Source organism: Phyllopteryx taeniolatus, chromosome 7, assembly GCF_024500385.1.
Source record: "Phyllopteryx taeniolatus isolate TA_2022b chromosome 7, UOR_Ptae_1.2, whole genome shotgun sequence".
NCBI classification, from domain to species: Eukaryota; Metazoa; Chordata; class Actinopteri; order Syngnathiformes; family Syngnathidae; genus Phyllopteryx; species Phyllopteryx taeniolatus.
Window position 1 is genome coordinate 21,265,005 of NC_084508.1, and position 15,621 is coordinate 21,280,625.

Consider the following 15,621-nt stretch of genomic DNA (forward strand, 5'->3'; position numbering starts at 1 on the left):
GATAGTATCGTTGTTGTTTTGTTTGCCAATGATTTAATGATTAGGCTTTACACAATCAGGATTTATGGGGTCGATCACCGATCAGCAAGTTTAAAAAAACAATAACCGATCACAAGATGGAGGAATGTGTCTACTGAAATGACCTGTTCATTTACTGTATATACTTGTGTACTTACTTGCTGAAAAAAAATATATTTACAATAAATGATGCATCTTTGCTCTTCTATTTATGCCAGTGAGGCATAGTGACAGACAGAACAAATGAATGGTCTTCTATGAGATGGCAGGAAGTAAATACAGTAATTCATGTATCCACTTTTTGTGACATTTTTGTTTGTTGGTGTGCTATGAGATTTTTCAATTGTAAAATATCTTCCTTGCCTCCATAAAGGTTGGAAATCACTGCTCTAGTCAGATCGTGTATTCTAATCAGTCAGTTCAAACCAACATTACATGACAGAAATAATGGGTGCTAACTTACTGTAATTAAATGACTTTATTTTTAATTAAATTACTTCACCCAGACGAAAACTTTAGAGCATGATTCGACAGAACGGCGGCATGTTTACGTCCAACTGTTCATGCTACCGCTAGCTTGCTAGGGTACATAACATTTTATTGCCTGCTTGTGAGCCGTATCGTAGTAAAAGTACGTGAACATACCTGACGCAAGCCTTAAACGAACGTCCTCTCCTGTCCTAAGCACCGGTGACCACCAACACACGTTTTTCCCCATTTTGTCCTTATAATACCGTCGGCTCGCTCCACTTTTCTTGTTGTCGCCACGGTAACGAGAGTGTATCCGGTCACATTTGAGTTGACAAGATAAAGCCCAATGATCGTAAAAAACGTTATGCGGAATACAAGATTTTATTGCAGTAGTCTGACAGTGCAATCGTGAAAGAGCAAATTTGTCTTGTAGTCTGATCGGGCATTACGTGTTGCCTGTCTCCGACGTGTTGCCTGTCCCACACTGCCGAAGGCGCTGATTGGCCGAAGACGAGATCTGTTTATCGCCGATTGATTGCTATTCCTTACATTTGCCGGATGTCTGTCACAGCCAATTTGAAATTGAATTTGTCAAACTGAATATGAAATGATCAAACTGAATGTGAAAATATAGAAATAGAATTTGCATTGCGGATAAATTCTTACATTCACTTTCAAGTTTATTGGACTTCAGTTTCAAATTAATAAATTCAATTTCAAATTATACTATTCAGATTCAGCTATGAGAAAACTGAAGTTGGTTGTTTACATTCAATCTCTGCTTGCAGCCATCACAAGTGACGTCATACCTACCCTCTTACTGGTCTTTGGTCAGTGAGTGGAGACTTCAATCATGTTTCTCTCTCTCGTCTACTAACAGCTTTACACAACATGTAGACTTTGCACTAAGAGGGAATAAAACTGGACCTTCTGTATGCCAAATGCCAATGTGACAGGAGGTCTTCTTGTATACATTACAAAATAATATTTATTTACTTTAGGGCTTTGACTAATCTTTTTAGAATCGATTACCCTATCGATATTTCATCATGTCACCCCCCCTACTAACATGCATTTTATTCTCATTTATGAGGGCTGGACTTCTATCTTTAAACTGCATATGGTGTGTGTGTATGGTATAAACTCTGTACAGAATTTGAGACAACAAACTCAGCCTTTACTCAACGGTTAGCATTCTCAATTAGCATAAGCGCGCTAGCGATTACCATTAAAAAAAAAAAAAAAACGCTAAGTACCATTCAGTTCACGCAAAAATCAGATTATATTTACAATACACATCTAAATCACTTACAGACGCTCCTCTGTCATTTTTGGCCCAACAGTGCGTCCGTCTGCAATGTCTGTGTAGTAAACATGAACACTGGCCAAATAGTTCCAGGCAGTGCAAATTCGTTCCGGGTGGTGTAAATAAGCTTTTATAATATTGTTTATTGCCTTGAGGTAGAAATTTTTGGGTTGACCGATTTTTGTGGTCAACTTGGCCGACCGAGTGAGCTGATTTTTTTTTTTCTCCACAGGCCTAATTTACTTATTATTATTATCACAAAACAGTACTTTGTTTACCGCTGTGGTTGTTTTTAACGTGCTCTATAACAAAAGTTGAGTTGATAATATCGATTACCCAAGTTATTGCGCGCTTTAGTGCAGTACAGTGAATAAGTATTTGCCCCCTTCCCAAATTATTATTATTGTTTTGCATAGTTTCCCCACTTTGGTGTTTAAGATAATCAAAAAATATATAAATATCAGACTAAGATGACCCAAGTAAACATAAAATGCAGTTTTTAAATGGTGGTGAGTGCGAATGGTTGTTTGTCTTCAAGTGCCCTTTGATCGGATCAGGGTGCGGCCCGCCTCTCACCCGAAATCAGCTGAGACAGGCGCCAGCACACCTGATCCAAATAGATTCAAGAACAGATGATGAATAAAGTAACTGAGGTATCAGTTTAGAAAGCTTTAGGACTCCAGCGAACCACGGCTCTCAAAGCCATTATCCACAAATAGAGAAAACATGGAACAGGTGTGAATCCTCCCAGGAGTGGCCTGGCCTACATAAATTACCGCAAAAGCACAGCAACGACCCATCCTAGAGGTTACAAAGAAACCCAGGACAACATCTAAGGGCCGGTACACACAAAGACAGTCGGCTTGTATTTGTACCGATTGTGGCCCTTCCCGACCGACCGAGCACATCAAATGCCATTTAACGTGATTATCCTATAAGATTATCCTTAGGTCTGAGGTGTGTTAAGAGTAGATTTGTCATTGCTCTGGACTGTTGACTCCAAGTATTTAAAGGTCCCGTATTTTAGCTAATTAGAGTGACTCTCTAACATGGACTTAGTATAATAGTGTTTTATTTTATTTTTTTTTTAAAACACCTTGGTTTCGTCATATTGTGAGAGTGTCCAGAAAAGGCCTCTCTGACAGCTACTTCTGTTTGACCCAGTTTTGTATCCGCTTTGTCCGTATTTGGCTAAGACCGTCCGCTTTCCTCTGATTGGTTGCCTCCGTGTAGAAGACTGCTTGTGAGAGCACCCATGTTTTTTATGTTGGCACAGAAGCGGAAAGGGAAGGCGGAGACATTTGCTAGTGACATAGATAAGCTTGAGAAATTCTTATGGCCTGATTTCAGGCCTCTCGGGAGAAAAACCTCTGGAACTCAGGAATGTGTGGACGACTTCATGTTACACGTTTACTGAGGCACCATGGAGACAATATTACAACCCCAATTCCAATGAAGTTAAACATAAATAAAAACAGAATACAATGATTTGCAAATCATGTTCAACCTATACTTAATTGAATACACTACAAAGACAAGATATTTAATGTTCAAACTTATCAATTTTATTGTTTTGAGCAAATAATCATTAACTTGGATTTTTATGGCTGCAACACGTTCCAAAAAAGCTGGGACAGGTGGCAAAAAATACTGAGAAAGTTGAGGAATGCTCATCAAACACTTGTTTGGAACATCCCACAGGTGAACAGGTTAATTGGGAACAGGTGGGTGCCATGATTGGGTATAAAAGGAGCTTCCCTGAATTGCTCAGTCATTCACAAGCAAAGATGGGGCGATGTTCACCTCTTTGTGAACAAGTGCGTGAGAAAATAGTCGAACAGTTTAAGGACAATGTTCCTCAACGCACAATTGCAAGGAATTTAGGGATTTCATCATCTACGGTCCATAATATCATTAAAAGGTTCAGAGAATCTGGAGAAATCACTGCATGTAAGCGACAAGGCCGAAAACCAACATTGAATGCCCATGACCTTCGATCCCTCAGGCAGAACTGCATCAAAAACCGACATCAATGTGTAAAAGATATCACCACAGGAACACTTCAGAAAACCAATGTCAGTAAATACAGTTCGGCGCTACATCCGTAAGTGTAACTTGAAACTCTACTACGCAAAGCAAAAGCCATTTATCAACAACACCAAGAAACGCCGCCAGCTTCTCTGGGCCCGAGCTCATCTACGATGGACTGATGAAAAGTGGAAAAGTGTTCCGTGGTTCGACAAGTCCACATTTCAAATTGTTTTTGGAAAATGTGGACGTCGTGTCCTCCGGGCCAAAGAGGAAAAGAACCATCCGGACTGGGGTATGGGGCTGTGTTAGTGCCAATGGCATGGGTAACTTACACATCTGTGAAGGCACCATTAATGCTGAAAGGTACATACAGGTTTTGGAGAAACCTATGCTGCCATTCATGCAACGACTTTTTCATGGACGCCCCTGCTTACTTCAGCAAGACAATGCCAAACCACATTCTGCACGTTACAACAGTGCGGCTTCGTAGTAGAAGAGTTCGGGTACTAGACTGGCCTGCCTGCAGTCCAGACCTGTCTCCCATTGAAAATGTGTGGCGCATTATGAAGCGTAAAATACAACAACAGAGAACCCGGACTGTTGAACAGATGAAGCTGTACATCAAGCAAGAATGGGAAAGAATTCCACCTACAAAGCTTCAACAATTACTGTCCTCCGTTCCCAAACGTTTATTGAATGTTGTTAAAAGAAAAGGTGATGTAACACAGTGGTAAACATGACCCTGTCCCAGCTTTTTTGGAACGTGTTGCAGCCATAAAATTCTAAGTTAATGATTATTTGCTAAAAACAATAAAGTGTATCAGTTTGAACATTACATATCTTGTCTCTGTAGTGTATTCAATTAAATATAGGTTGAACGTGATTTGCAAATCATTGTATTCTGTTTTTATTTATGTTTAACACAACATCCCAACTTCATTGGAATTGGGGTTCTACATCCCAAATACGAGAAAAAGTTGGTTTGGCAAAATAAGGCACCTTTAAAGTCCTCCAACCTTGCAATCTCTTCTCCCTGTAGCCTCACTTTTCCCCCTCCACCCCTCTCATTCATGCAAATATATTTTCTTACTTCGGCTAACCTTCATTCCTCTCCTTTCCAGTGCATGCCTCCACCTTTCGAAATGTACCTCCACTTACTTCCTGCTTTCATTGCAGATCACAATGTCATCTGCGAACATCATGGTCCATGGGGATTGCACTCTAACCTCATCTCTCAGCCTATCCATCACCGTTGCAAAAAGGAAAGGGCTCAGAGCTGATCCCCGATGCAGTCCCACCTTAAACTCCTCTGTCACACCTACAGCACACCTCATCACTGTTCTGCTGCCCTCATACATGTCTTGTACTATTCATACATACTTCTCTGCTCTACTTCTACCACAGTTGCTCTCTGGGTACTCTGTCATCCGCTTTCTCTACATCTACAAAGACACAATGTAGCACCTTCTGACCTTCTCTGTACTTCATCAACAACCTCAAGGCAAATAATGCACCTGTGTTACTCGTGCACTCACTGTAGTAGTCTCGCCACGCTGCACTATTTGCATATCCGTTGTTGACCAATACTGGCCACTCATGCCAGAGTAGCATCTGCACCACTTGCACACTGATTGAGGAGTATCTGCAACATTTGCACAATCAACATTGTCCCAGATGATCGCACTACTCGCTTGAAATCTCGGCACCCTTTGCACAATGGTCATTGCACCGGAATATTGCAATACTAGTCTTTCGAACTGCTCTAAGTGCTTGAGGACTCTGCATCTTTTTGCACAATTGCACAAATTTTTTTTACCAGCATTACCAGATAACTAGCAACCCTTTATTGCTCAGTGACTGTTTTTCTCAATGTCTTTATATCTCAAAAGTGTTCTCTGTCAATTGACTGACTGTTGTCGTACTAGAGCGGCTCCAACTACCGGAGACAAATTCCTTGTGTGTTTTTTGGACATACTTGGCAAATAAAGATGATTCTGAAACCATACTGTTGCTCACAAATACTTCTGTCCTGAGTGTCGCCTCCACTACTATTTCCCATAAGCTAATTGTGTGGCTTATTCCTCTATAGTTCCCACAGCTCTGCACATCACCCTGGTTCTTAAAAGTGGACTTCTCCTCCATTCCTCATGCATCTTCTCACCCGCTAGAATTGTCTCTTATGGTATTTTTGATTGAAATTGACTGTACATTGAGTCTCTTAAATTTGTAAACAATAAGGTACAAAGATTTTTGACATATACTATATAAGTTGAATGACGTAAATTGCAAAAAAAAAAAAAAAAAAAAAAAAAAAACCTTGAAAGCTATAATTTGCTCTGATTATAGTTAACACTGAATCTTACATTTGCTTAATGATAATAAATCATTATCATCATAAAATGAATCCTGAATTTGCTATTGTTAAACAAACATCCAGTTGTCACGTTGAAAAAATTCCAAACACCAGGAAAAAATAAAAGGCACAAAACTATTAGCAGAATTTGTCACAAGTCTTAGCAGGCAAACAGAAGGGGCTTTTAACAAGGGGGAAACACTGCTTACATGTTAGCGAGCTAGCTGGCTAACGTTGCGGAAGACAGACCGTTGACCCACCATCCAAAACAGTTTGAAAACTAAACCAAAGAACCGTCCACCATGTCGTTACCTTAAATACTATCCTAAGTCTCCAACGAGTGTTTCACCAGCCTCACGCCGCTGCCCCGTCCCAAACGAGGTGCCCTCACTGGCTGTAGCTAGCTTTTAGCGTTTAGCAAAAGCCAAGTAGCGAATGCCACACATGTGTGACGCTGACAGCAGTAGCCAACGCCACATTCAGACTCACCCAGAACCACCTGGACACGCTGAAGATCACCTTCGAGTCATGCTGAGATAACAGCAGATGTTATCTGGGGGGAAACGTCGTTAAATACGAGACGCGACTGTAACAGCGCAAAATATGGTGCGGACACAGTGCCAGTGCAGTGGCGGTGCTGTGTTGACAGCTCGGATCGCTCGGCTCCGCGAGACACTCCACACTTTTGCGCGTCGTGAACTGGCCTGAACCGGCTGCGTGTCTGGCGCGACAGGACGTGACGTCTAGTACGTCACAGGGTAACCACGCTAGCGACATATGAAAATGTAGACGTATTGTTCCATCCATTCATTTCAGTACTGCTTATCCTCACTCGGCTCGCGGGCGCGTTGGAGCCTTTCCCGGAGGCGGGGTACACCCTGAACTGGTCGCCAACCAATCACAGGGCACATATAAGCAAACAACCATTCGCACTCACATTCATACCTACGGACAATTTTGAGTCTTTAATTAACCTACCGTGCATGTTTTTGGAATGTGGGAGGAGCAAACCCACGCAGGCACGGGGAGAACATGCAAACTCCACACAGGCAAGGCCGGATGTGAACCCGCAACCTCAAACTGTCTAACCAGTCGGCCATCGTGCCGTGCATATGTATATTCATTAAATTCAAAAAAATATGAAAATGTTTTATTACAGGTATTATTATTATTGCGGGACATTCCACAGGATAACATTCCCAAATTTTCACAATCAAATTCCCACATTTAAGAGATTTATATTATCCCCTCTTTCCATACTTCTTGACCAATTTGAACCATTCCAACTTGAAAATATTTTCCACATTACAAGAATTCTCGAAATTCCACTTTTGACAGTAAAATTCCAAAATGTTCACAAAAAAATCCCCATGTTTAAGAGGTGTTTTACATAATTCCCTCCTCCTTCAGCATTTCTTGATCAATTCAAACATTCCAGAATCAAAGTATTTACCACATTCTAATTCCCACATTCCCCAAATTCCACACTTCACAGTAAAATTCCCAAATTTTACGATACAATTTCCCACATTTTAGAGCCATTTTAAAGAATTCCCTCCTCCTTCCACATTTATTGAGCAAATGAAACCTTTCCAACTTCCAAAATATTAAACTTTTTCATGACGTTGTGGGACCAGTTCACAAAATTTCCATACTTGCAAAATAAAATTCCCAAATGAAGACAAATTTTACATTATTCACTCCACCTATCAAATTTCTTGACCAATTCAAATCATTCGCTCACATTTTACATTACAACATTTGTTCCACAGCATTTTAGTTCAGCATTTACACACAATTCCTATTGCATTGTCAGAATCAGAATCATCTTTATTTGCCATTTGTCTTGTAATTACTACTGCTATTATCAATCCAAGAGTGTTAGTTTCCCACTTTTAAGTTTGTATCTCATTTAGGAAATAATAATGTAAATATAGAAATATTTGACTTTTGGATATGAAGGTGCAATATTTGCATTCTGAAATGGATGTATTAATAATATTATGGCTAGACACTATGACAAAATACATTCATACTCCTCATTCTTTGCAGAATGTTATCTGCATGTATGTGGTTTTTTTTTCAGGAAAATTTCAAATACCAGAGAATTGTGTTTTTTAGGCTGGCACAAAACACAATTCATTCACCACAAATCGTTCTAGGAGCCAACAACACCAAACAATTTTCCTAGATAAAACCTTTAATAGGGAATATCTTCTCAGAATCTTTTGCAGTCATCCTTAACGCTTCCCGATTAAGTTTCTTCCAGTTCGCTGCAGTCCATTTTTTTCTGGTTTAAAGACCGCAAGAGCTCAATCAATCAGTTAATCTCAATCACGATACAACTCCCTAGTTATATCTTTTCTTTTTTTGCGTTGTTGCGTCATCCGTGGAGGTTGACAAAAGAAGAACCTATTTGACAAAGTAAGGAGGACAAAGTACAGATATCTGTTTTCAAATATAGGGAGTAAAAGTATAAAGTCGTCCAAAAAGTAAATGTTCAAGTGAAGTACATTTACAACTTCTCATGACTGCATCTGTATTGTGCAACAATTGACAGCAGATGGAATTGAATTTTCCCTGGCGGGATTATAGTGAGCATAATAAAATAAGATAACATTTCCTGTTGTACACATTTTTATTTTTGTCATAATTAGATTTGTCTAATTTACAGGTCTGTACTGATTATTATTATTATTTTTTTTTTTACAGCGCTTCACTTTTTCGACATTTTGTTATGTTACAGCCTTTTTCCCCTCAATTTTTTTTTCACAGACATTCCCCACGCAACCTGATGGAGCTTGAGAGGTGCTGTAAAAAGGAATGGTCAAAACTGCCCCAAAGATACAGCAGGTGTGCCAAGTTTGAAACATCATATACCAGAAGACTTTAAGTTGTAATTGCTGTCAAACATGGATCAACAAAGTTATCGAGCAAAAACTCTAATTTTCATAAATCCGAATGCTTTGCAGATCCACTGACCAATACTGGCCACTCATGTGCTTGAGGAGTATCTGCAGCATGTGCACAATTGTCCCTGAACCAGATTATTGCACTACTAGTCATTTCATACCGCTCTAAATTGGTAGAGGAGTGTGTTTTATGTCTCAAAAGTATTTTTTTGTCAAAATGTCTGTCTGTTGTCGTACTCGTAGTAATTTCTTGGATTTTATAAAATACTTGGCAAATAAAGATGATTCTGATATGCGATCACCTGTTTAACTCAATGGTGTTTCCAAACACTTCAAATTTAGCTCAATACAATGAACTAAATAAATGAATAGGCGGCACCTTGAACAACTGGTTAGCACATCTGCCTCACAGTTCTGAAGACCGGGGTTCAAATCCCGGCCTCGCCTGTGTGGAGTTTGCATGTTCTCCCCGTGCCTGCGTGGGTTTTCTCCGGGTACTCCGGTTTCCTCCCACATCCCAAAAACATGCGTGGTAGGTTGATTGAAGACTCTAAATTGCCCATAGGTGTGAATGTGTGCGCGAATGGTTGTTTGTTTATATGTGCACTGTGATTGGCTGGCGACCAGTTCAGGGTGTACCCCGCCTCTCTCCCGAAGATAGCTGGGATAGGCTCCAGCACGCCCGCGACCCTTGTGAGGATAAAGGGGTACAGATAATGGAGAGATGGATGAATAAATGAATAAAAAAATATTACTGCTAGTTATGAACTGATTGAACTTTATTTTATGTTGTAGTTTCATGTTTGCCAATTACTCACCTTTTTTTTGTTTCTTTTTTTAAAAGCAAATGCAAAATTTGCAGAATAGACAAAAAAAAATCCTGCGGGCTCAGACAATTTGGCGTCGACCATGCTCTTTCCAAGTAAGATGATCGCTGACGTACGGGCCAAGAAAAACACAAAGGGCCTTTCCAACGTGTTGCTTGATGTCCTAATCCATGCCCCTCATCCCTTCTCCAAACAAGATTCCATTTTCTTTTTATTTGGGACACCGTTTGTTTTCCTCTGACACCAGAGCTTGAGAGGGACAAGAGGAGGCCCAGAGATAGATATGCTAACTCAGCAGTTATAATGACATCAGCCTGCGTCAACCGAATACAAACGCATACAAAACTGGACCAAGCACATGAAACACAAAACAACTGCTTTAGCTCACCTCATTCATTAGTGTTTGACACGCATTCAAGGAAACTTAACAGGAAGGAATACAAATGTGGGTCATAAGCTTTATCTTATCATTGTATTGTTCTATGACAAGACTTTAGGAAAATGCTAATTTAAAAATGTCCTGGTGCATTGCTGGCATCATGACGTAAGGTTGTGGGTCAGGCATATTTTTACTCAAGCATTTATGTTCAGAAGAAACTGTACTTTTACTCTGTTACAAAAATCGATATGCCGCTTACTACTTTCATTCATCAATAATTGCGTGCGCCATCTATTTATAGACTTTCGTTTTTGACGTCCACATCCTGCACCAATCCACCGTGATTACCTTTGTGATGTTTGACTCAAGTTCACCAATCAAACGACACAAGAAAGTCACATGCCCGCACACAAAGTCTTCTGTTCGGCTTCGCGGGCCAATCAAAATGAGTCGAGGCAACCGTGCCCAACTCGTTTATATTATAGACTAAGAAAAACAACAGCTTTAACAAGCAGCGTAGTTTTGTCACTGCCCAAACGTGGATATTTCAGCCCATATCTAACTTGACAAAACACGTTGCGGTAAGTTATGTTTTTTCTGTTGTTATGGCTGTACATGTGGCAACATTAGCCCTATTTTATGATCACAAGTAACTGTAAAACATGCATCTTCTGTTGTACATTCGCTCTCTCACACACACACACATTTTATCAGTCTTTTCAGCTAACACTTCTGCCATTTTAGCAAATGTTTCTGTATGGCTCTATGCATGTGTTGTTGTTCTTTTTTCACTTAAAATTGAAATGGTGGCAGGTGTGCTTGGACTCCCATTGAACATTAGTTTGAATGTGATCTGTTACCTCTGAACACAACCACATCCCAGTTATGAGAGAGTGCATCCTTGTGCAACCAGATTTTATTTAAAATGCATTTAACCAGGTAAAAGACGAGTTAAAACAGAACATCTCTTTTGCAATGATGACCTGACAAGAAGGCAGCAAGTTAAACGTCAAGTCCAAGTCAATCACATTCAAGTTTATTTTCACCTTCCTTCTCAAAAATATACAAAGATTACTTCAGTTGTACAAATTCTAGGTAAATAATATTTATCTTGGTCAAAATTCTTTTATATCACAAAAACCGGGCATTTGGACAGGGGCGTGTATACTTTTTATAACCACTAGAGTCTTGTTCCTGTTTTTGTAATCTGCCTGGTGAGCCTACATTGTTGTGCTGTGTGGAAACAATATAAGAACATTTCTTGGGACTGAATCTGCCTAATTTGTTATTTAAAAAAGATTAGTTTTATTTATGTTTTAGATTAAGTGATAATCTCTGAATTTGCACATTTATATTTTTTAGTTATTTTCATTTTATGTGACGTTCATGCTCTGATTTAAAAATTAAATCAGAAGTTACTCAGTACTTGTAGTTTTTTCACTGAGTACTTTCTTACTCAATTAATTATTTGGAGGACTACTTTTTATTTTTGAGACATTCTAATGTAACAGTACTCTTACTTTAGTACAATATATGGATACTCTATCCACCTCTGCCATCCCTTAGGAATTAAACAAATTACACTATGGCCTAAGGAGTGATTTATTGCATATGTAGCACAAGAAAATGGTTCCTTTGATATTTATGAATTAAATTTTCCAATATAATTCAAACAAAGCAGAAGGCTAGGCGGCCATAACACCATGCAACAGTCAAAATTCAAAATTATGTTTGCACGTCACCTTTCAAGTGGTTATTGTCTGGGTGAGACCTTTTTTGTCAAATCACCCACTTGTCTTTAATTAAGGTGGGACCAATATTGTAACCAAGCAAATTAAATTGCATTCAGTCTTTAAATAATTCCTAAACTATTGTGTTGTATTGTATAATTTTAGACTACAGTACTTAATAATATTCCCATATTAACCACAATTGTGCTATGAATTGAGGTGATGCTAGATGGTCTAAATAAAGGAGAGGATCAAAACAAAGCACCGTACGAGAGTGGTTAAATATCTGTTTAACTATAGCGCATATTCGTTTGTCATATACATTTTCTCCTTGCCTTCTCTATCTTATGATGCAGTTAGATAATAAGTGCTCTTCACTGTACTGAATTACATCACGTTTACAGGGAGATTTTTTGTTGTTGTTGTTAGATCTGGAAGTTGCTTGTTCCAGAAACCAGCACAACTCATTCCTGTGTAGCATATTTAGCTAGCTTTGCCTCACCCATGAAACAAATGGTCTCGTATCTAAAACTATTTGGAGATTTAATTGTACTGTGAAGTTATACTATGGTTATAACAAGCAACAACAGAGTAATAACTCAAGTAAAATAGAAGCCATTGAAACACACATATCCCGCGACCCTAGTGAGGAGAAGCGGCTCAGATAATGGATGGATGGATGAAACACATATTAGAACTGTTTTGAACGGAATGTTGACTGCTGACTGCTCAGGGGTAAAATGACTTTTCCAATCACCGACTTCTCCTGTCGAGGATGAAGCAGACGCTGTTAAATTATTTGGACAAATATGAAGTAAAATATGAAGTAAAATCCTGAAGCCTACGCGTTAAAATTGTGGCATGGGGAACAATGGCCGAAATGGCCGCTGATATGAATGTTTCCCCACCCCTGCTTGAGACAGCTTCAAGAAAATAGATCGTTATATTTTCAATGCTATTGTAAAATATGTTTTAAAACTTTACGGTATACTAGCTTTATTGTGTTTTATGGCTACAAAAAGGTTGAATGACCCGTTCTCATGAAACTGGAGATGGAATGATCAAAAATCTCTTTAGGATTGAAGGTGTAGTTGGTCATTGGATTCTCCTTCATCCTCTTGAAGGTGGTCAGGTTCCAAATGCGGCAGATATCATCAGAGGGACAAGTCCAGGTACCACTGATTTGAGTCACTTCACGCCAAGGATTCTGGGTGGGGGGGACAACATGAAAAATAAAAATTTAAAATAATTTGTGCACATAATTCATTTCTTATGTCAAGGCTGGTAAGATGCTCACACATCTCCTGCCACCCAGAACCTGGGAAGCTCCAGGGGCAGTTGTGGGGGGAGGGGAGCACAAATACTGACTTGGCTCCCACTTGACCCTCGCAATCAACAGGCACTAGACATCCTAGTCTATGCACCCGGAACATAAAACCCAGAAGACAACTGGATCTGCAGCCTTACAAACTCATCTAGAGCCCAAAAATCCCACTGATCACTCCTGTCAGAGTGGACCACCATCCCCTCAAACAAGAGCCTGGCTAAGGACCAGAATGCACAGTCACAGTGACAATGTGTTCTTCCTCATCATAATGCCCTATCATAGAAGAACTATGGAAATACTGTAAAATAAGTAACTTTAGCACAATCTCACATTATTATTATTGGCGAGGCACAGAGAGTAAGTGTACACCCTGAAACCGGAGTGGATGTCGTTGTTGTGGTGCTGGGCAGGCCACATAACTCACATTGCCCATGTGATTGTGGTAGAATGTTTGGTGGTGGTCAGAGGGGTCGTAGGTGCAGAATGGCAGTTATCAGAAAAATAGTGATAATAAAAGCATTGGGAGAGGTAATACATCACTACCTCATTCATGTCTTCATAGAAGTGGTAAAGCATGTTCCTCTTTTCTCGTTCCGCCGGGTAACCTTTCACATGATTGTACCAGGAGCCATATGCCACTACAGAGATGACAATCGGCAATCACTCACTGAAATGTTTGAATAGTACTCATGACACTGGTACTCACACTCCATGCATGAACTTCTGGATGTAGCCATCCCAAGGTCCAGGCTTAGGGCTGGTTATAGTCATGTGATTAAAGTTGAAGTAGCTCGCCAGGGTTTCCTTAGTATTGCAGATCATCTTTAAAAAACAGCATGTTAATAAATGAGGGTTGGTTCTGAGTTGTCATTCCTGCAGGCACATGGCCTTATCAACTTACTTTGCACTTGTTTTCCCCAAACCCAGCTGGAATCAGCTGAAATGGCAGATGTGACTTAATGACTCTTAGGGGATCAATTTCCTTCAGGAGATCAAGACCTGATGTTTTACAGCAAAGACCTGCACATCTTTGTAAGTGTCAATGTGTTCTACTCTGAACGGTGTCCTACATTCTGTACAATTGAACACTTGTACAATCTAATGAGATCCAATTGGGGCCTGCACACCAGAGAGGCTGTATAGTCGAGTGGACATCTCGAGGCAAGGAGCTCGGATCATTATTGGCACTAGTCTACAGCTATCAACATCGCTATGAAGAAGCAGGTCAACTCTCTACTGTCCAAGTTGACCCTAATCACCCAAATTTACAATTTCCCTTTAAAATGAAAATAAATGTCTTCTAAATTTGACACACTACAGAGAATATTGTTAACCCTGCCAAATTTGAATGATTAAAAATAAAAATAATTATCGACAACTATATAAAATGAGACTTCAAAATCGCAAAAAAATAAAAATAAATCGCCTCCTCTCTCAAACGGTGTGGGTGTGTCCGCTAAATGCATTTAAACCGTGCCCTGCTCCTCTGTCAATTGTCACTGTGACATGCGGGCACTCACTGCCGACAACAAGGGGCACTAAAGCAGCCACGACAGCCCAAAGCCCTGGTCCTCACGCTGGGTGTCAAATCAGACAACTCCCCGCGCTCCAAGACACATTCTTCTGCCAGTTTCTGCGATACGTGTATACACTCACAGCAGACAACAAGGCACTCTAAGAGCCTATTCATGCTTTCGACATCCACGTCTGCAGGATGTTCATTGATCAAAGCAGACCCGTGCGGTCGACCGCGTACAACCCATTTTTTGTGACCTCGCGGACTGGATGTATAAAAGCGCACCAATCAAACGTGCAGAACAACGGATTACAACAATAACAATGGATCCCTGCTTCACCTCGTGCTTGTGTGAGGAGATCCCCGGTATCCCCTTCTTTTAAAAATAATTAAAGTTCAAAGAAATATAAAAAAATAGCCAGATGGCTCAAAACTTCTGGCAAAATAACCAAAACAATATAAACACAGCAGCTCTGTTTGCTGAACCTGCAGTGTAGTATGAATGGAACCGTGTGCAAATACAAAGCTGTGTGCAGACGCTACCTCACTTGCCCCGACCCACCAACTCTAATCAACTCTTAACCCATGCCCATACTGCCCATGACACTAACCCGAAACCAGCAATACCCTTAAACAACTAATTCTCTATTTTCAGAGCAGGGAAGCCCAAACTGGCAGCCATTTTAGAGCATTTTGACTGATCTTTCAAGACACACAGAATATTGTGTTCAATCTACCCCCCCCCCCCCAA

The 15,621-nt window shown here is 40.0% G+C and overlaps 2 protein-coding genes across 5 annotated transcripts in view; both read right to left on the reverse strand.

The window, feature by feature from the left end:
* Window positions 1–7,016, reverse strand: part of atp13a3 (ATPase 13A3) — an 83,476-nt gene extending 76,460 nt beyond the window's left edge. For 3 of the 4 annotated variants that reach the window (XM_061778433.1, XM_061778432.1, XM_061778430.1), the window contains exon 1: window positions 6,669–7,016. The gene's annotated coding sequence lies outside the window, so the exon portion shown is untranslated. The other variant, XM_061778431.1, reaches the window with a different exon arrangement.
* Window positions 7,017–11,350: 4,334 nt separating this feature from the next.
* LOC133481317 (sulfotransferase 1A1-like) lies at window positions 11,351–15,602 on the reverse strand. Its single transcript, XM_061780523.1, has 3 exons — window positions 14,061–15,602; window positions 13,898–13,992; window positions 11,351–13,234 (listed from the first exon to the last, which is right to left on the reverse strand). The coding sequence occupies exons 1-3, from the start codon at window positions 14,089–14,091 to the stop codon at window positions 13,040–13,042; spliced, it is 321 nt and encodes a 106-aa protein (XP_061636507.1). The 5' UTR covers window positions 14,092–15,602; the 3' UTR covers window positions 11,351–13,039.
* Between the last annotated feature and the right edge of the window lie 19 nt (window positions 15,603–15,621).

Excerpts from the sequence above, each read along its gene's own strand:
- LOC133481317 (XM_061780523.1), bottom strand. The coding sequence starts at position 14,091 with ATGGCTACATCCAGAAGTTCATGCATGGAGT. Across the intron at positions 13,993-14,060 it reads CAGAAGTTCATGCATGGAGT|TGGCATATGGCTCCTGGTAC; the intron begins GTGAGTACCAGT and ends TCATCTCTGTAG. Across the intron at positions 13,235-13,897 it reads TCTATGAAGACATGAATGAG|AATCCTTGGCGTGAAGTGAC; the intron begins GTAGTGATGTAT and ends CCCCCCACCCAG.